The sequence below is a fragment of the Calonectris borealis genome, chromosome 10 (assembly GCF_964195595.1).
Source record: "Calonectris borealis chromosome 10, bCalBor7.hap1.2, whole genome shotgun sequence".
Classification (NCBI taxonomy): Eukaryota; Metazoa; Chordata; class Aves; order Procellariiformes; family Procellariidae; genus Calonectris; species Calonectris borealis.
The window spans coordinates 6,542,507-6,565,153 of record NC_134321.1 but is presented as its reverse complement, the minus strand read 5'-3'; the positions used below and the strand labels follow the sequence as shown (position 1 = coordinate 6,565,153).

Below are 22,647 nucleotides of genomic sequence, written 5' to 3'. Positions count from 1 at the left end.
ACGTTGTGCACTCAGCACTCCCCTGCCACGCAGACGAACAAAGTACTGGTAAATACGGGATACTCCTTGTTCCTTCGCAGCATCCAACTGGCTAAGCCAGTGCTGGAGACTGATTAAAGCCAACAGCTGATCACTCCGCCATTGGAAAATCTCCACCTCTGTCTCCCTCCTGACACTGGGCTCACCATTATACGCCAGTCTGCCTGCCTTCAGCACACATTTACCACAGATCCAAGTCCCAACAGGAGCTATAAACAAGGCAAACAGCAGAAGTGATAACGCAAGTTATGCTGTGCCACGCACGCTACAGTGTTAGAAGGTAAAAGCCTTTCCAGCTTCATAAAAGGAAATCCTTTTACGGATTTCCACAGTGACTTGATGTGATCTCTACAGTCACAGGTAAATGAGAGCAGCACCAGCAAGCTAACAGCTTCCCATACGCTCTCAGGATGGCTATGTTGTGTCAATATGGCATCTGGTTGCAGCTGTGGAGCAGCTGGCAAACCTTAAGCGCGTCCTTTATGGGAAACCATGCTGCAGCACCTGTCTGTAAGAACCAAATGCTGCTATGAAGAGCTTCCCCCGCTGCACAATACTGTAAATGTTCTTGATGAACAAAATATGCTATTTTGAAAGGAAAAAGGGCTCTCATCAGATTCTGTCCATGCAACAGCAGTGCAGGAGGCTTTAACGAATATCTCTCTATTGCCTTTTGAATATGTGTTTATACACAGTTTGGACATAAGAAAGGGAAGGGAAAGGAGAACAGAAGTGAGGAAAATTTGGATCTACATCGTGGGTGGAATGAGTATAGATGTAGCTTTTACCACCCAGCCAAGTTTTCCACTGCATATCCTGTAATGCCTCACGGTAGCTGCACACAGTCAATATTTGACAGACAAGTTGGCAAAGCTTCTTACATCTTACATTACCTACTTACTACACAGCAGACTGAGAGTTGTAGGCAGGCGGGCTACAGGAATCCACACTGGGCAAACACTGCGGTCTGGCTTCTCCCTTGGACCTGTGCGTCGGGGACAGAATGGGAACAGCCTACGCTTCCTAGCCCTCGCTGTCATAAGCAATAAAGCAGAGAGGGATGCAACTGCTTTCAGACATGGATTGAAAACCTTTGGGCTCCGCCATTCATGCAGAATTTCTATTGATAAACATGCACACTAGCATAACCACTGCATTTAAAAGACTATCTGCATTTATCCAACCATCTTGTCATTCTTTGTATGTAACGGCCTGCAACTGGATCTCAAATACAACCTCCATTGCAGGACTCTGATTAAAGGCAGCACCAAATCCAGCATTTCTCTCGAGCAAGTGACCCTTTCTCGTAGTCTCCTGCCTGGCCACTCCCTGAAATCAACTGAGGGCTGATCCCCATGTTGCAAATCAGGACATTTATGGACTTGACAGAGAAAAAAAGAAATAAAGGATTGACTTTGTTATTCATCAAATATTGATTTTTCCTAGATTTGAGGATGCAATGAATCATACCCCAGAAAGTACTGTGCTGTGGTAGAAAACATTAAGAAAGGAAAGAATTTAGTTTATAATTTCAGAGGCTACTTATTCGTTTATATAGCTACTTATCGAGCAGGGAGAACACCTTTGGCAGGCTCAATAATGTCATTCCTTCATTAAAAAAACCTCCGGAATATCCAAAGCAATCCTTGAATTGAGACTATTCTAAGGTAAAAAAAATATTGTTGGAGAGTACAGAAAATGTTCCTGCCTCAGTTTCAGAGTCTGTCTGACAGAACGTAATTCTATATACCTATGGATCACCAGATCAATGACCCAGGAACATAACTCTGTTGAAATATTCTTGACATGGTGAACATTAATGGCTTGGAATAGGCCTACAGGGTCTAACCCATCAATGCACCTGTAGCAATTCAGCAGACTGTAGCATCTCTAAAATTGCCATCAGTCCATTAAAGCGTACGTCTACAGATGTACATCTCTCTAAAGGAGGAGCAAAGTCTGATTTGATTTGACAGACTGAAGTAGCCTCATCTGAACTGTTAACTAAAATATCTTCAAAGGTGTTTATGGGGGTTTTAGATCGTGTTGAAAACCCCACTCCTTTTACCTGCCATGGCTACAGAACTCCAACGGGGTGCTTGAATGGATAAACCAATCTTTCATTCATGAAATCATGTCAACACAACACAGCACAACCTCCCCACACAGCCCAGCCAGCCTTCCCAATTCATGACCATCAGGGCCTTTTCCCAAAGGGAGGATGTCCAAAAGGGACCGAACTTGTCACATCATTGCTCAACACCAGAGCCTTGCTCTGATGTGGTGGGCAGCTGGTTTTGATGTGGCCATGCCTCTATCCTGAGCCAAGAGGAAAGACCAACAGCTACAGCTTTCCATTTTCATCCAGTTCAAGCCCATCAATTTCTGCAGCTTCTCCTGTTCCCCCTGCCCTTCCAAACACTGACTGCTCTTCTCTCCTCTGCCCTAGCCAATGCGTGATGTTCTTGGTGGTGGGGCGGAGGGACAAAGCTTGGGAGGCAAAACCTTGGGAAAGGAGGATTGACCAGACCCGTGAGCAATCAATGTGCCGAACTCACCTTGGTGTGCTGGGGGCCGCGGCAGTTGCACTAAAAAGACTTCTGTCTCAGCAGACAGTCATTTGCCCCCTGCTGATACACAGATCTCCATCCTCATCATTGCTTGTCAGGAAAGGAACCTAGGATGAAGAACTTTAGGAAGGACTTTATTAAGGACCTTTACGGAGGTCTTTATGGAAGACAACCTGTTGTGGTGAGGAGGATAACCTGGTGGTTGAGTAAATGGAGAAAGGGCAAGGGCACAAGGGAGAAAAGACACAACAGTGACAATCAGAGCTATACCCAACCCACATTTTGAGGGCTTCTCAGCAGATATTTGAATAGAACCTTTCTAAAATGGAAGCTAAAATATTGATACATTCATCATAGATAAACATATTGTACCACAAATGCAGATCTGTGAACAGTCCCGAAAGATATTATAAACAGCTCAAAATTTTTCCTCTTGTATAAACTCCAGCACTCCAGTTCTGTTTTGTTGCTAGGCTTAATTTTCAATCATGGGGGGGGGGGGGGGAAAGCTTTTGCTATAAGAATGCAAATATCCGTGTGCTTCATAAAAGAAAGTTCCTTTTTTGACATGATTACCCAATCTAATTAAAAACTATGCTTGTCACATCTTGGAAAATTAACTGTCTTCACACAGGGCAAGTGCTATCATTTGGAGAGGTCACGATAAATTACTTATAAACAAGAAAAAAAAAATTAATTCCTGCTCTAAGTACCAAACTCTTTACAAACCTAATTAAAGAGCAAAAATCATTGCCCTGAAGTGACTCTGAGATGCTTCCACTTGCAGAATAGAAGTCTGTGTGTTTAAGGGAGCAACTCAAGACATTTGGGAAAGAGATGAAGAGCACAAAATGAATAATATAAAAGATGAGAGACAGGATTTTATGCAAATGCATTATGAATATCAATACACCCCTACACTAGAACAGTGAGTGCATCATTATTGTGGAAACTGGGGGATTTTCTTTGTCATTCAATGCCAAAAATCTTAGTGCTTAGTATCCTTTTCTCATGACACTGTTACAATTCATAAATTATTAACAGGAGTCTTTTGTAAAAAGTTCCTGTTTACAAGGTTACTCTGTAAGTTAAAATGTTTGTTTCCCCTCAGATCTCTACTGTAAAGCATCTGTGGGTAGATTTACATGATGAAGTTGATAGATTTGTATTTTGACAGTACATCTGTCATCTTCGCTTCATGTGTCAAGAGGTCAGGTGTGCACTTGGTGTTATCAGGTGGCTCATTAGTGTCCCGTGGGATATACTACCTTGTCTGCTTTACTTTAAGTGACAAAAAATGTTCTTTTTAGCCCTTGCTGCAAGAATTCACACCCCCTTCACAATTGTTTGTATTTTCCTACTGTCAGAAGATTGGAACAAATTCATAGCACACGTACAGAGAAAATGTCTAGGGACACAGCACCATGTGGAGAGAAAGCTCAATTCCTTCACACGCCCCCCAACCAATCTGGGCTGCTAAGGGTGCAGAGTACCCCCATGGCCTCTTCTTTACAGGACCTGAAATACATATTTAGACACTCAGCACAGTCACATTACAACTTGCACAGTCTCTGTCAAATAAATGTGCATTAACCACTGCCAGCAAGCCATCAGCTCACTGCTAACCACTGTTAGACACTTTTGCTCTCTATAGGGGTAGGGCCTAATCCATAGGCTGTGAAAGCCATGGTCTAAAGTAGAATGAAGCCGTTTTCCCATTACTTTCCAAAGACTGTGTAAAACTTTTTGAAAGTAGCAGTACCATTTCTGTACTCTTCCAGCAATATTCCTCATGGATTTGCTAATACCTCCTGCTGTCTGCAGGCACATCTTCAAAAGACAGACTAGAGAACATCATTGTGCATTCATCTGGACCTGCGTGAACTCATCAACTCCAGGACTTTCATATGAATCCAAGTGACAGCAGAGTTTAGTCCTGCAAATACCAGTACTGTTTTACAAAGCACCTATTTTATTTTGTTGGGAGAGTAATGCATTTTACATTGATTTTACCACTGTAGTAGATTACTTTGTGGGCCATTTAATTTAAAGGGTAAGCAAACAGCTGACAGTTTTGCTTGCAAATCACTTGTTCTAGTGAATTTTAAGCAATGGGCATATTTGTCGAAAAATGTGGTAAAGAAAAAATTATGGTGTTTCTGTAAACTGGAAAAATCATTCAAGGCATGAGCTTGGGTGGATCTGCATACTACTATACAGCAGACAAACAGATTCTGTACCTAATTTTTTGTTATCATCTTTTAGGCTACTTTTCCACTTTTGCAATATTCCTCATCTCTTTCTCATGGTGGCTGATGGATGGCATTGTAGATGTTCCTTTAAGGTGCATGAAAATTATTTTTCCATTTATTGTGGCTCTCTGAGGTCTCAGGCACACAAAGGCTACAGGCCGACTGTCCTTGAAAAGTCTATTGAATAACCCTTTATATAAATAATATGGAGTATTTTGAGGTAGAGTTGTCTTACCAATGTTACCTTGTTACTTTTCTGGCTCCCTGTAGAGATCATTTGTAGGATTGGATGAACCTTGTCCCTCTTAGCTTTCTTTTCATGTCTGAACCAAACTTTCCCTTTACTCAGAAGACTCAGCGAGAAGCTTCCTGACTGGAAGGCATTTCTGTGAAAAACCTCCCTGATGATTCAAATTTTAAAAAAAAAAAAAAAAAGTGAAGAAAGTGCATCCACCCACAACCTTGAATTACAGAGAACACAAATAAGGACTCTATAGCCAAGAGCCGTGAGTAGGATTACCAAACCTTCACCCAGTGCATACATTAAAAAGCAGAAGGCATACTGGATTCCTACAATTTATACATTTTTGCGTAAATGCCCTTACCAATCTGTGCAACCTCGTGTCAGTACAGATTGTCATGAAGTGAAACATAACTCCTGTGAGTGGGCAAAATATTTGTGTTCCTATTCCTCTGCTGAGAAGTCTTCAATGACTAAATACCAAGACCTACATGGAAAGAGTCAGTTCTGCAAAATTTCACTTATAAATATAAAACCCTTTTATACCCTAAACGAAGAAGTCACTGCTAGCGCTGGATCATCCAATATTCCTAAATAACCACTACTTCAGATACAATGCAGGTTATGACTGAGGCAGACGACTATAAATCAGAGAGTTAATATATCTTTAAAAGTCACTGCCCCCCAGCTGCAGCCTTCATAGCGGCTTAAGCTACTGCACTTTACTTCATATCTCCATAGACCACAAGTATGTATGGTACCTGTATCTCAACTAAAGACCAGTATCTTTTTAAGATGCACCACTTAATCACTTGTGATCTGACCATGCCCTTAGATATCTTCCAAAAAGAAAAACTTATATTGCCTAGAAGAGATTTGTAAGTCTCAGAACTTCCCAGAAAGTCCCAGAAAGGCGTACAAAGACTGAATACACAACCTTCTTTCTTCATTGTATGGTATGGGCAAGAAGAATGAAGCCAGAGTTGACTTTCCACTTAGTCTCCCTTACGTCTGCACCTTTTACAAGGCATTATATCTCAAAGGACCAGAAAGCCATAATCATTTCCAGGACCCATCTTGGGCTGGTAAAATGCAACAGTGGCATTTCACAGGCTTGAGCCGCCAGGTTCAGTGTAGCATGTAGTCATTTTTCTGGCAAAATTTCGTTGACTATCCTTTTGTATAAATGATCGTAACAAACAAACTTTTTATCTATGCTCCCAAAACTGCTCTTCTTTTGGGTGCACGTAATTTCTACTAGTATTGATGGGAATGTCACACGCACACACAAAGCAGAGTAGAATGGCCCCTGAAGTGTTCTAACAGCAACATTAATTTTGCCTGGTGGGTGACTTTGTCCTCATAACAATAATAAAGCTACAGTACTTTATAAAATGCAAAAGGTCTCTTGAAGGTTAGAACAGGCTGTTATTTTAACTGACTACCGTTGTGAATTTTCATTCAAATGAGAAAAATCTGGTAACTGAGACATACCCATACAAGGTTCTAGACTTTAAAGTACAAGCTGAAAACACTGCCTAGGCATGGTTTTGGGTGGGGGGTTTTGGTTTGGTTTTTTGGTAGTGGTGGTGGTTTTTTTTAAAGAGTAACTCTTTAACAAGCAAAAGACACAAAGAAAATCAATGGGAGATGTGTTGCTTATTCATCAAGGCAAAGTCATCATTTGGAAAAAACCTCCACCTTTTATCATTGTCTAGATAATCCTGCTTTTGCAAAGGGGATCTAGTTGCTCAACTAAACACTACGGTAACTGAAGTGGAAAATAGTACATACTCCACGTCTTCATGTGTAGGAGTCTCATTTCCATGCAGTGAGAATCCCTGCAGCCAAAAGCTTCAAAAAAACATCCTCATGAACTCAACATAACCAGCATATTCCAAATTCCAAGGTGAGCAGATCCATTCTGAGTCTGCCCAGAATTATTATCACAATGCAGTGCTTGGGGACACTGTGCTGTGAAAAGCAATCCTTTAAATAACATTACTACAGTTTAGAGGCATTTATTTATCCTAAATAGTTAAAAGTTTCTTACAGGATCATCTATATTTCAATAGATACAGAAGCGTCTATTGTTATGACGGAAGTCTTAACTGTCTCTTACCTCAGGGTCTGTTCAGTCTGCAAGCAAATTGTTAGTCTTCAAAGACATTTTCTATTGTTGTATGCTTGTTATGAACTAACCCCTGAGAAAATTTACAGCAAATGTAAAAATTTTATTCACTCTCTTTAGGTACAAATTCTAACACAAATCCTTGAAGATAACAGACTTATTGGTAAATGGAAAATGGAATAAAATCTATCACGGATTTAACAGAGTTGTAGCATGCAAGAGAAACTTTGCAGGGATTTCTATTGAGATAATTTATTTTCTAGATAAAGAAAATTCCATCGATCTAGTTTATATATCAAAGCATTTATTTTGATACCACAGATATTTCCTTATCTAATTGGAGAAGATTAGGACCGTGGTAAGGAACTGGCTAAAGAGTGAACAATGGCATTTTCTGTTCAAAACGAGATAGGATGGAGTTCCTCACCAGTCAGTCTTGGTAGTGTTCAACCAAGGCCTTGCAAAGAGGCACACGGAAAACCTCAGCACAGGGAACAGGCAGCGCCTCATAACCTCAGCCTGGGAGAGTAACAGTGGGTGACATTCAGCAGCACAAACTTCAAGGCCTTTCTCCGAGGTAGAATCCGTAAGAAAATACACTATCAGCAAGGAGGCATGAGCTGAAAAAAGCAAGCCTAGAATATTAGTCAAACACTTGCTGACTGTCAGTTGCTAGCGTGATGCAGCTAGGAAAAAGGCAAAAGCAACATAGGCTGTAGAAAGTGAAGTATTTGCAGCGGAGGAGGGGAAGTGCTAACGACACTCTAGAAAACTGGCAATGGCAGATGTCAAATCAAGTGCATAATTCTGGCAATCCTTGTTCAAAAAAAGATTCACCTAAATTGCAAGGGATGCAAAGAGGGCTACAAAGGCAGAGAAAAAAAGGAGGTGAAGAGGCCATGGTTATTTTATGCCTACTGAAATGTCACCTGAGTGAAGGAAAATACATCAGGGTCATCCTAATGAGGGGAGAAAAAAACACAGTTAAGAAGTAAGATATAGGTATAATCAGGACATGAATCAGTTTGGCTTGGATATTAGAATAATATCTCATCAGAGGAGTGTCTGCAACAATCTTTGTTAGAAATTGTACGGCAAAACATTGCCACTTTAAGACAAAGAAGATTACTTTCTGAGCCAGACTGTAGGAGACAGTGCCTGCCCAAACAAAAGCCTGTACATGATGACCCAGGGATTTTAGACCCATGGAAGCTTAACAGTGGGATGCAAACTGAGGTTTCTAAGAGATTGCAAATATGCTGCTTACAAAAACCGCTCTTTTAGCACAAGTAGATAAACATAAACCAAGCCATTTATACAGAGAACACACCAAGAATCTGGGACGCTGATCTCTTCTGTTAACAGAGCTGCTGGCAAAAACTTTAATTTTGCTATCGCTCAGCAGAAGGGCAATGCTGGTGTCAGATGCCAGACAACAGCATTAGAAGAAGCAGCAATCCTCCAGAAAGAGACAGGCATATATTACAGCATTTGTGCAATGAGTCAGAAAAAGCTGTAAATCAACCCAAGATCCTCTGGAACGAAGCTGCTTTAGGAATATAAAAATTGCTGTCATGGGCTGAGGATCTAGGAAGGCAAGTCATTCATTTGGGCTGTATTTCATAATCTCATGTTGTAGTTTTCCCCTTCCTCAGTGGCAGCGAAAGCACCTTCCAGGTGGCTATTGCAAGGCATGTAACATACTGTACCCCTTTTTGGGTATGTTACATGCCTTGAATGGGAAAGACTTAATTAGACGTAAGAAGTTTTGGTTCTGTTCTCAATTCCACCATAAATCCAGTGTATTTATCTTCAGAAAAGAGAAAAATAATAACTTTTCTCTAAAACTCTTGTTTGTCCACTTAGAGCATCTCAGCAATGGTTTTTACTATGCCTTTGTAGAGCACTTAGCAATATAAATAAATAAATACATACCAGTTATGGGTCAACATTGTACAAATAGTAAATAAGAACGATCTTCACTAATGATATTGTTGAATTCATATGCACAGAAACCGTACAAATAGTAAGGTAATTTTAAAATTTAATCGGAAAATCGAAACAATGGAAAAATATTAGGAATGTAGAGCTCATTAGAGCAAGCAGAGTCTATTAACTGTTCAGCTGTCCAAGCATAGAGCAGAAAATCTCTTGTTTACTTATCACCGAGTACAATGACCACTATGATCCCAGCTGTAATCAAATACATAATTGAAAGTGAACTAAACCAGAGAAATCAAAACCAAAAAACACAAGGCCAGATCTTCCCACCACTGACTTCAGTGGAATTACCTGGCTGAATACTCCCACTCACTCCAGCAAATCAAAAGCTAACAATTACTACTCTGAACAGCTTCACACTGCTGATGCTGTCTTTCCCGTAAACTAGAAAGCTTATGCACAATGACCTAAATTAGTAGAACACATTCAGGTTTTTTTTTTTTGGCTTTTCTGTCTATATAAAAATTAGATATACATTGTTACCCTAATATTTACATAAAGCATAACAATGAATTCAGTAGCTGGGTCAGCAGCAGTTCATCTGCATGGTAGCCATCTGCATTGTTGCATTTTAGTCTGTTTCAATGCATCTTCAGTCACAAAATGATGTAATGGGGAACAGACTGGCTACAGCTTCACCTCCACTTACTGTTCTATATATGAAGACTGATGACAAAAAACTGTAACAGGCAAATAAGAAAAACAGTATGAAATGCATCTACAATAATATGGAACAATTATGTGTCACAAAATGTAACCACTTGGAAATTCAGTCTGTCAAGGAACTGGACATTTAATCATTATAATCATTCTAAACAAGAAGTGAAGATTCACTTTCATCTAGAATTTTGCTTATGAATTTATGAACCAAAGCTGTGAAAATCCAAACAAATTACGCTCCTTCCAGTAAGACTTCCTTATGCAGTAGAAGCATGCTCTCCTTTTTTTGAGGCATCTGAATGAATATTTCTAGCTACTGGCTAAATTATTTTCCATATCTAGATTCAAAGAGGCAAGGATTACATATACTTTGCTATTCCCCTAGAGAATGGATTTATTTTAGGACAAGAAAAACGATGTCTACTTTCAAATTTTGTGTCTTCCTTATGCTTTCCTGCCATCACTTTTGAATGCAAAAGTTAAACTACCTAGAACTATCTAAGGAAATAAATCTAATTGCACAGATATAACCAAAGTATGCCCTACAATAATTGCTACTGATTTATAAGTTCCATCTTTTCACCTTCATACAACCTTGATAGTTACTAAATCACAGTTGAAAATAGTATATTACTGTAAGACATAATTTACTAACACTGTCCTGTCAACTCGCTTAGCATTGAGATCAGCGTTGTATTTTTATGTTGTACTGTATGTGAGAAGTTACCTCAGACCAATCCATAGAATCTTTTAGATTGGAAAAGACCTTTAAGATCATCCATATCAGTTCTAACATAAGCATTTTCTTTCTATGACCCACAAGGTTACATTCATGATCTAAACTCATTTAAAACAATTTTACATATCTTAGTGCCAATAAGAAAGTCTTATCCTTGAAGCACTGCAGAAGTTCAGGTGTGTGCTTCCCCAAATTTCTGCCAGGTGTCAGATCCTTGGGAATCCAAGGTAGAACCAAATCTCCTTGCTTTTTCTTGTGCAATTAAAATGTACCATTCTGTAGAGCAAAATCCAAGTTCAGGAAATGCAGCCACAGTTGAAAGGAGTACTGTCGTTTTTGCTGACTAATTTTGCAAGTTCAACGAATTAAGTCAATAGCATCTTCACAAAAAAGGGTCTCTGTGTAACAGCCAAGCAACAGTTGCACTTGCCATTGTTCTGGTAGTGACCCACAGGTTTATTCTTTGCTACCGTGTTACCTATAAAAGAAGAGGAAAGTGTTACCTACACAGCATCGATCGAACAAGGATGATAGCACATGCTTTGTTGCTGCAAAAGAACTGTACACATGAATACATCATGAACTTGCCCTAGCCATACTTACATACCTTGCACAGAAACAGAATCTATATGCAAATGTTAATTACACTGTTATTCAATAGTATAAGGGAGATTTGCAGACAAAAAAAAATGGCCATCTACTATTAAATTTGCCATCAACATCTCATGGAAATTTCCTTCTGTTTTATTTTGCTTAGCATCATTTTCAACACCAATGCCTACAGCACAAGTGTATGACTTACATCCCAAAGGACCATTCATGCAGACTGCTACCCATTCCCAGTGGTCCATCATACGGGAGGGAACTGGGGATCAGACAGAACATGGTCTGCAGAGGGGATGAATCGTTCTTGCAGGAGAAGCCACTCCCAGATAGCACTTCTCCCACAGGACCCTGCGCTCTCCTCCCCTAACAACCATGCGCACACTCAGCCAGGTGCTTCAGGGATGTATGTGCAAGCCTTAATGCACACACACAGCGCTGTGCAAACCCGGTGGGTTTGGCTTCACAGTGCGGAGGGGTCACGTCAGATTTCCCATCCTGCAAATGGATGAGAATAGGCAGCCTGCAAGGAAGAAAGCTTTGTCAGCTCTGCTCTGCAGTGTCTAGACGTGTTACAAAACTAAACAGATGCTCAGCATAGGGAAGTTTTTATTTCCTTCCCTGAGGTAACTGATGTCAGATAAGAGCTCTTCAGCTTTTCACTTTTTAACTGTCCCATCCAGCTACTAACTATTCATCTAAATACTGAGTAATGTCAGGAGTCTCCTGTGCTTCATATACTTCAAGTTACTCTAATACTTTCACAAAATTAAAAGATAGAGGACTAAAAATTGATTAAATAGCATTTCCTCTTTCAGTGTATAATTAACCTGTGGAAGTCATTGTCCCAACTAGCACTGATCCCAGGTCTTAGCAAGCTTTAAAAACTGATTAGAAATTTAAATGGTAATGAGATCATCTTTGCTACATAACATAGAAAAATAATTAATATGGAATGGATCTCAATTCTCGTGTTTTAGATATAAGCGAAATATTAAATTAGAAGAATTTCATCTATGTGTACATTTTCCATAATTGTCCACAAGGGTTTTGCTGTGTCTTTCTGATTTATGTATCCCAGCACTGAGACACACAGGCTGCTATACGGTTTGGACTACTGCTCTGACAGTCCATACATTCGTTGTGTAAAGTTTTAATAATGCACTTAATACATATTTTGTTGATTGAGCTGAGTTTGGACAAATCATTGGTTCATTTTTAAAATAAAAAAATAAGTTATATCATACTTTCCTTTTCCCTATAACAAGGGAAATTTTCTTTCCATTCTATTTTCCTTGCAGTTCAATATTGCCTGTGCCACAACCTTCTGTTCAAAATCTGGACTTACCATTACTCACTATATTTGTGCAACAACTATATCTTGGTAGACGGAGAAAACTATCCAGAAAACAAGCAAAATACCTACAGAGGAAATATGGATGCCAGGACAGATTCTGTAGCACAGCTTTTGCTGTCTAGCAAGCAGACATCTACATGTAAGCTTGTCATCCAGAGCTTCCTTAAGGTACAGCAGACAGAAGGAAGTACTCGTGGGAACACTCTTGTGGATGGGCACAGTCATGCTGTGAGATCGTCCATTTCTCCCCACGTGACTTTGGAGAATCCTAAACAACTCAGCTTGGATGGAAACATGCCTGCAGCTTGGCACAATGAATCCCACCCACGAAACCTTGGACAAATCATGTCCGTCCTTACTTGGACCAATAAAGAAGACAAACTTCATGATTTCAGACTGATTCTCAAAAGGTACAATACTAAAAGCTAACTATAGGAGTACAACAAGTCCTCAGCTTTTAGAAACGTCACTAGTACTGAGGATATAGCTATGTTAAATCTCAGCTTCCAAAAGTAACTCTTCAGGGTTCACTTACTAACAACACAGATAAATGCATGGAAAAAGCTTTTATGGGTCAAACCCAAAGTATTTAAAAGCATGAAAGTAATTATTTCCCTGAAGTATCCACACATAAAGCACATACAGCAAACAATGGAAGAATTTCTAGCAAAGAGTAATTAAAAAGGGAGGGACTGAGACACCTTTTTAAGGGATCTGCCCTTTAAGGAAGTCTACCTGTTCCCTTCTTTAACATGGCAAACCACTAGTTAAACATTAGGGTTCTCTTGTTCATTTCAATATAATGTTTAACCACTAACTTCGTTATTCATATCTACATTTATACTGTTGCAGTACTCCAAGACCCCAATCAGAATCATGATCTCCCTTATGCTGTTGCTAACCACATGCGCAAGAAAATACAGTCCTACCTTAACACGTTCAAATCGAAACCAACACAGGGCAGAGAAAGAAAAACAAAACCATGCAAGGAAAATGAACAGTTCTCATGTCAGTAATACAGTGGAATGATTCACATCTAAGCACAAGTGCCAGTTGTTTGCTTATCCTTCCAATTAAACGCCCCTCAAAGAAATCTCCTATGGTGATAAAAATCAATGCAAAATGCATTACTCCACATCCCAGCAAAGTAGAGGAAGAGTTTAATGAAACAACATTTACACTCATTGCTACACTCTGCCCTCTGTTAGACCCACACAAACTCACTGGAGTTGATGAATTTGCACAGGTCTAACTGCAGGCAGGATGATTTGTCCCATTCTGGTTTTATAAAGACATTCCTAAACCCATCAGAATGCATTACCATATTCTGTAGTTTGCTGATTGCAATATTTGTCATGGATAATAAAATAAATGATACATGCCAAATTTTCCCTTCTATTAGTAAAATCCCACTGACTCAGGCTGCCTCTTTTCACTGTTTAAGAGCAAGAGTCATGAACACAGGCTATATGACTCATGTGGTCAGTTGACCTCAATGAACTAAAAGGCAACTGTTCATAGGAATGAAGAGACAGCTGCATGAATGAGGACTTGACGCCTCAGGCCTTCAGTCATCAATGCCAACATAAAGCTTTTTCTTCTACCCTTCATCCCTCTAGTATCTATTGAAGGCATCAGGGGTTTTTAACCCTGGCTTATTCTTTTCCAACAAGGTCCTTTTGGCATAAAGTGCCAGCTCTCTTCTGGTATGTCCAGAGATGAAGTTGTCTTATTCAATATCTAAAACTCCTACTTTGCCAGTCTCACCCTTCCGCGTGATGCTACAACGCTACCCTTTATCTATAGGTGAGTAGTTAAAAGTAAGTGCCTGTGAAAAAAATTAAATGCTGAGGGTAGTCTATACCTTTCAATAACTGACTGCCAGTTACCCATACTGACTCTAGAGTGTGCAGGTCAACTTTTGGGTGTAGCATCCGTCACAGGAGAACAGCTGGGCCTAGGCACACCATAGACTACATCTTTAGCATTTGATAAATAACATTGATTTCCAACAATTTCTCTGATCTTAAACACAGGAGTAGGGTTTTTCAGATTGGTTGGTTTGGTCAGATTTTTCCAGCAAACCTGCCACTGTGCAATGTCTGTAACTGGGCTTTAGACCACCGATATCACACCACAGCTGCCCAAACCATTTAATTTTCTCTCTTTCATCCAGAAATCAGTACAGATTTTACTCCTTAAAACTGCCATTATTAAACAACGTTTGGTGTCAGTATTTACTTATTAACTCAGACTGTAACCTAATCAACAACATTCATTCCCAGCTAGAAGAGGCTGTAAAGGGAAAAGCTAAGCATAGGGCTTCCCTTGCTATTGCCTGCTAAAGACTCCTGTTCTATAATATATTTAGATATGCAGTTCACTATGACTTGTTGAACTTCAGTGCACTGAACTCATTTTAGATTGCTAAGCAGACAGAGAACATGATATTTTCTCTCTGCTGACCATTAATTAAAAAATAGGATGGCATAGCAAAATTTTTTTTTTTTTAAAACAGGCAGACTACAGGATGGCCTGTAATTAGAAATGATCTGAACCAGCCTGATTTCCAGTGGTGCTCAATGTCCCACAGTTCCCACTGACGTCAGTGCAGATTATCAACAACTCCTAAGACAGGCTACTTCTTTCAAAAGCTAAAAGGGCTTTCCAGTAGCACAAGAATCTAACTTTAGGCGACAGTGATAAAGAGTTTGGATCCATGTACTCAGTCTGCAAATTGACGAATTGATCCTGGAACATGATTATCCCTCTAGCACTGGTCACATCTGAATAGTTTCTTTGATCACTGAAGACTGAAGCAGGGCCTTCTTCAGTTTGCCTCCAGAGCACCCAATAACTTAACTAGGCTGGCAGTGAAAGGGCAGTTCTGACCCAACATTACCCTCTCTGAGAACCATTGTATTAATCATCACTTTCCAAAACATTGAGGAGTCCAGTACTGGTGCTCACACCCGCAGATGCAATGCAATAAGCAAGTGCTATCAGCAGACTGCCACCTTTAAATACAGGTGATCTCTGTACTTGCCTTTGTGGTTTTGACTTTATTTCCACTGCTGCAAGACCAACCTGAATAGTCTGGTAGTACTTTACAGTCCTCTCCATCCAAACAGGGGTTCATATGACACCACCACTTCTGTAGGACAATGGAAGCTAGAAAAAGAAATAGGAAAGAGAAATAGAATACAATCTTTTTTTTTATTATTGTTGTTTTAGTAGGGAGATTCTGTGTGATGTTCAGTTGTTTGATCACAAAAGGTAGAATCAACAGTTACTGGTTTAATAGCTTATCACACTGATTGTGTTGGAGCTAAAAATGTGGCTAAAAAACTTCACCAACACACAGAAGGGTAAATGCCATGTGCAAATGGTGAAGACAGGCACGCACTGCCAGAGACTGACTCCAACATTTGAACTGACCTCTAGAAGTGCCTTTCTGTCTCCACTGACTACTTGATGACTTGCATCCTTCATTTACATGCTTCAGTCAAGCACCTGCTATAAAGTGGAATGAAACTAAGGCTTCTTGTTTAACCCGGATATGTATATGCGAGACTGGACGAAGAAATGCTGGTTTCTCCCTTCACTGGGTGAGAAAATAGAATTGCACAGAGATGTAAGCATGTGAGGTTTGTCAGCAAATAGTGCAGATAAGAATGTGGAAACTACTGGAAAGCATTAGATTATTAACTAAAAATCTACTTGCAGTTAAACTTGCAGTATGATTTGGAAGACTACAGTAGTACACCTTAACTGTGCAAATTTATTAATTTTATACCCTTAAGCCAATTTCCATTAATAAGACCATACTTGTTATTTTTACAAATATAGTCATGACTTCATAATTGTGCAGTTAACAACAGATATACTTTCCCACAAATAGCTGCAAACATCTGCATGCACTTCTCAGTTTTGCATTGTTCATGGTATTCATCAAATCCCAGAAAATTATTATGAAATATATCAGTTCACAATCTTACATAATCTAAATTGGATTTCAAAATAAAATATGGCTTAAAATGTTGATTTAGTTAGTCTACATTATGCTACTATGTGCAAAAAATATTGAATTACATGCTTTAAAAGATACCACATCCAAAAGAGATGAACAAAAACAATTTAGTCTTTTTCTTGTAAAGCACTTGTTTTCCTTTTAATTTCAAGTTAGATTCATACTTCTGCAACCTTCAAATTAGAGCAACAAGCAGGCAAGCCGACATCAAGATATTGCTGAAATGTTCATTCAATTACTTTTGTTTTGCACTTTCACTCTAAGCCTATATGAAAAGCACTATGAAAAATATACTTCTGGAACACCAGATCGGCTTTTATAAACTATTCTTTCAATCTCATAAAATTATAAAATAAATGTATGATTCCTTTCACCAGTCATTTGGATCTTAGATCATGTGCATTGATGCTGATTGATTGTTGACAAAATGGGTGCAACTTGACTGTACTTCCTAGGAGGTGAGGGATCATTTCCACTCCAGACATATGGTCCAGTCATCTATTTTATCTATTTTATCTCTGCTACATCCTAAATTTGTTTCAATTCTATACCAAATTTATTTCAGGTAAACACAAGCAAGGCTAGAAGGCCAGATTCAAGAAGACTGAGGGCATGTGCAGAGGTCCCTAAGCAAGCAGGAGAGCCTGGTAGCAAGCTAGCTGTGTCTTCAGAGCTCTGCTTCAAAGCCAGTGAGTCCTCCTGGGAGGCCTGGCTACCGCATTACACAGCTCTGCAGAGTGCTGTTGTGAGTGTGGATGCGGTGACATCTGAAACTTCATCTGCATTCTGACATGTAAACATGCTTTCACATATTTAGTGCTACCCTAAAAACATAAGTTCAACTTCAGACCTTGAAAACCATCTCTCACTCACCTGCAGGTACCTAGAATCCCTTGTGCCTCAGTTACTCTGAAAACTCCTTAGATCCAACCTTTTTCATATTGGTTTGGGTGCAATATGTTTTGAGACCACAGAAAACGCAGTTTTTATTTATCTATACATGGCAGTTTTTATTTATCTATACACCTGTGTCAACCTGCTCCTAACACCTGATTAAAGAAAAAAAAGGCATTAGTTGACTGGCCAAAAGTGCAGCACAGGAGTGGGTTCACACAGCATTCTTGACCAATTGTGTCGATGCAACTTTCTGATCCATGTGGACCATGTGGAACTGAAGATAAGTGAAACTGGCCCATCATCTCCAGCACTACCATCTTCCATTAAAACAAGCACAGATGTGAATGGGAAACATTGCTGAGTCAATCTGTAACCTGAACAAGATCCACAAGTTCTTTAATAGACTGCATATTTCACCTTCTATTCATCTCCTGTTTAGATACTTTCATAGAAAGTGACTCCTACCCTTCTGTTGACTGATTTCTATTCTGTGCAGATACCTCTCCTCAGAGTAATGGCCACGCTTTGAAATACTTAATACAGATCTCATTCCATTAGCTTCCAGCAAATCCCCGATTCTTCGCTGTAGCAATCCACTAATTCTTACATCCATTTTATGTCCAATTTCTTTGTAGTTGTAATGTCCACTCTGCTGATCTGTACGTCCTAAGTGGCTGTAGCTGTTTGTGTCAAACACACCCCTGAGATTAGAGTTCTTTAACTATCGTTGTCCCTGTAACTGTGCGAATTGCTGGAGGATATAAGGGCTTCCTCTTCTTTTCAGATTGAGGCACTCTTGGAAGGGTTTCAGCAGATGACTTTTCTAAGAAATGAGAGCAGCTATGTCACTCTCATACACAATCACCCTCATGACGGGAAAGGAGACTGCTTTGGTTTGACATTAGCCAGCTGATTTGCTGGAAATCAGCCAGAAACCAGCCAGAAACCCTGCCAGAAATAAATCTTCTGCTGACATCGCGCCCTAGATAACCTGACTCCATGGAAACAGTAGGCTCACAGATAATAAAGCCAAAAGGCGTCAATACGTCATCTCATCTTGTCTCACACAATTCACTGTGTTGTGCCCCGAGTTGTGTTTGGCTACACAATGTCTTCCAAACCAATCTGGAACAGGTGAAGACAGAAACTTCTCCCTTGTCATTTTTTCTGGCAGTTAAACAATCTTCACCATGAAACACTCAGCCTTAGTTTTCTTCCTCTTCCCGCCTCTTCTGTTGTGCTCTCTTCTCCCACATTACAGTACCTGCTAGCAATCACCATTTCCTCCCTGTGAAGGTATTGAACATGCTGCAATCCAGTAACTTTTCAACCTTCTGCCTGATAAGCTGAGCTGATTGAACTTCTTCAGTTTCGCACCACAATGCATTTGTCTTTATTAACACAGTTCTTTCAAACAGCTTCAACTTCCTGGGAGTAGGACTATGCCATGTGACTGCCTTGGGCTTGTCATTAATTACTCCTTTGCCCCACTGGATGAAATTCATACATGTTTTTCTCAGGAGAGATTCTGTATTTGCTTTCGGGTCACTGCTGAAAATGTTGCAGAGTGTCAGGTGTAGAGCTAAGCACTGTGAAATCCCAGGTATGTGCCATTTGACTACCACTTCCTACTGATGACTCTGCAGAGAGATGTGTTTTTGAGGTATGCTAGGTAACTGACACTGAGGGGTCCACACAATGGCATATGGTTCAAAATTAAATAGCTTAAAAAAAAAAGACTTAAATCCTCAAATGTATTTAGTAACCAAATCTTTAGTTGAATAAATTATACGTTATCTTCCAAGGTAACTTGGAAAACCTGGGCTTACACGCAGAAGCTACCTCCATTAGTCTTGGAAACTCGTCAGGAAATGAAATCAGTTGTGTCTGGCAAATCTCTTTTCAGAAAGCCACATAAACTCTTGTGACTTGTGCCCCAGGAATTCCTTGCTAATTGGATACCATATCAGCTTCTCAGTTATTCGCACAGGACTGAAATCAGCCTCAGTTGTCCTTAAGTATGTAGAGCATGCTCCCTACCCTCTCAAAATTGACACAATACTAGTGCTTTTCTAGAATACCCCAAGTATTCTGAAATACATTTTGAATTACAACAACTGACCAGAGATTTATTAGCCAGCTTGTTAAGACTCTAAACTACCCAGGGTCAGAATTTAAAAAAAAAAAAAAAAAAAATGTTTAATCCCAGTAGATGTTGGTTAGCACCTTCTTCCGTTAACAATAAGTTAGAAAGTACCTCCCCATCCTGTTTCTTACCAAAAGGAGAACTGTGATACTGATCCACCTCAGCATTAACAATGTCAGTATTTCACGCATTATGGGCCAATATTTTTTTTTATGGATTTCTGTGTGTTCTACTTGAACAAGCAAATTCATATTGTCTTTAGTCTGGACAAATACAGATGTCTTTCCTACTCTACTGGGTTAAGCTTTCTTCCATGTAAGTTTTCAGTACACTATTCATTCTACTGTATATTTCCTTTTTTTCTTTGAATACTGACACAGCATTAGCATTCTTTTGAATTCTCAAGTCTTCTGAAATCCATTCAAAAACAGTGGGAGGGAAATCTTCTCAGCTATTTCTTCTTTTATCTATTTCTTAGAATCATAAAATAGTTTGGGTTGGAAGGGACCTTTAAAGGTCATCTAGTCCAACTCCCCTGCCATACATTTCTTATGTATTGATTTTTTGTTTTCTTGATTCTATATACTTTCTTCCCTTCAGTCTGGAACCCAGATGGGCTTTCAGCCAAAATTGTCCTTTTTCTTCATTTGGCTTTTTGGTCCTACAGAAAATTCTTAAACAATTCTTTAGTCCCATTCACATTTTTTCCAATCTGAGTGTTTCCTCCTCATAAATTCTCAGACTAACAGAATTGCCTGGATGGAAGATGATTTGGCTAGTGATGATTTACTTAGAGTCATTTAATGCACTTAGCTAAGATAGCTACTCTACAGACAAAAGTTATTAATGTTTTATCTTCTTGGCAGTAGCTGTTAAGACAAGCTGGAGGTACTTACTCAAGGATGTTTATTTCCATAAAGAAAATAGGTATAAATAAAATCTCATGACTACTTTAAATGTAATTTAGTCATTGACAGAAGAATGGATTGACCTTTGCTAAGCAAAATTTTCTATAGCTGCAGTCAAGTAGTATAGCGACAACTCAAGGTAGGGTATACATGCTGTGTGGTATGTCCTCTCTGCATATTTAAATACTTTCTTTCATATGCTCTGCTTTTTTCTGAGTTTAGTGGCTCAATTTATCTACAGCAACATTTCTCAAAGTATCAGATGGGTCTGTGCTTGGAAGCTCAAATAACCTCCAGGAAAATGAGGTGTGCACATGTACAGAAGAACTAGCCTTGTTTTTTTTGTTTGCCAATGCTTGTCAATACCTTTCACAACTAAGTTCAAATACACAAATGACAGTTTCTTGTTGGATGCATCCAAAATGCAATTACCTAAGTAAGTGTGTTATCATGGGCAAAGGATAAAAAAATATCCTGACCCAGAGAGTTCTTGCCCTGTACTCTCATCTAGGCTATGATAAGTGATTTTACTACACTTGTAAAAATGCTAGGAGGATCTCAGTCTATAGCAAACATTGATTTTCACCTTCATATCCTTCTTTTTAAGTGAAGTACTTTGACTTCTCCTACTACCAATATTTAAAGTTTGCGAGATAAAAGACACTGTAGAAATGCAAAGCACTCTATAAATGTTAGTTAGGCCCCACAATACAGTAAGTATTACTGGAAAAGGACTGATTTGTAGCAATCAAGGCACTTAAGACTTTCACTTTATGTATTTGCAAGATTTAACTTGCTTTTACTTTTCTTTCTGCACCACTTCAACACCTTTTCCTTGGAACTCACCTGGGTATCTATCATTTCTTCTGTAACACCAAAGTACTTAGCTTCGTCCTTAGTAGATATCATCAGAAAAAATGGCACTTCTATGTGTAGGTGTATGCGTGAATGTAATTATGCAAACATCCATTCTGACTTGGCTCAAATAGGGGGCCTTCCTGAAATTTGGGTAGCTGTGAATATTGGTACATGGAATCACTACCTCTTTGAGCAGGGCTTAGCCTTAACATATAGTGCTGCTCCAATAAACTGCTGCTTTAAATCTGACCTTGTGTGAAATTCTTTAGCATCTGTCAACCTATTTCAAAATGTAAATATCCAGCTGGCCTGTGACTGTATCCTAAAAAACATGATGATGGGCTTTATAGCCTTTATGAGCCTATATATACAAAAGGGCTCAATGCCCAATACTCATCAACAAGGAGCTCTGTTCGATGAACTAGGCTCTACCCCCACCCAAATTAACAAACAAGCTGTCACTGAACTCCAGTGGGATCTAGGTCAGGAAACCCATATGTTGCAAGACTGAGAAAACTAAGGAAAAATACCCAACTAAATTAAAAACCTGTTAAACACTAAAACCAGATGTATAAATTTCAAATGAGAAAGGCTTATTTTAATTTGGTTACAATTTACTGGGAAAAAAAATCCAAATAGCTTATAGCAGAAAGCTGCTCAAATGTCAAGTTCAAGTCCAGAACAGAATGGTAAGTACAGTTTGTCTAGACTTTGCTAAAGTCCCAGACCTTTGCAGTCTTCCATATTCTGTGAGAATCTATTTCTTGCAGTCGTCTTAATTTCTCATGAAGCATCTACAATCTATGACCAGTGATATGGTTGCCTGGCCTAAAGAAAAGCTAGAATCAACTCTTGGTCTCCTGGATTGTTAATGCTAAACCAGTAATCAGACATTCATTTTAAAATAGCAAGGAGAAGCAGACTTCTGTAAAATCATCATGCAGATCTTGACAAAATTAGTTGTAATTATTTAATTGTATAACCATCCGTTGTTTGGTCAAGAAAGGAAAACATTATTACATTCCAATAGCTTTATAAAGGCTCCTACTCTGCATAGAACGTGAAATACGATCCCATTTACTCTGCTCCAGTGGCCTTTTTGGGGCTGCCCAAGAACAACTGAAACATGCAAACCCTGAAAAGTTCACAGGCAACTGATTTCACCCTATTTACTATTGTTTTCCAGCATGACTTGTACAGAGATATGTTCCTTTT

General features: G+C 39.2%; 1 protein-coding gene across 1 annotated transcript in view; it reads right to left on the bottom strand.

Moving 5' to 3' along the window:
• Positions 1 to 15,612: 15,612 nt before the first annotated feature.
• The window catches only part of TAFA4 (TAFA chemokine like family member 4), a 50,981-nt gene continuing 43,946 nt past the window's right edge, over positions 15,613 to 22,647 (bottom strand). Inside the window, exon 4 of the mRNA XM_075158446.1 lies at positions 15,613 to 15,764. Within this exon, the coding sequence (XP_075014547.1) occupies positions 15,613 to 15,764 (152 nt within the window). The remainder of the gene's footprint in view (positions 15,765 to 22,647) is intronic.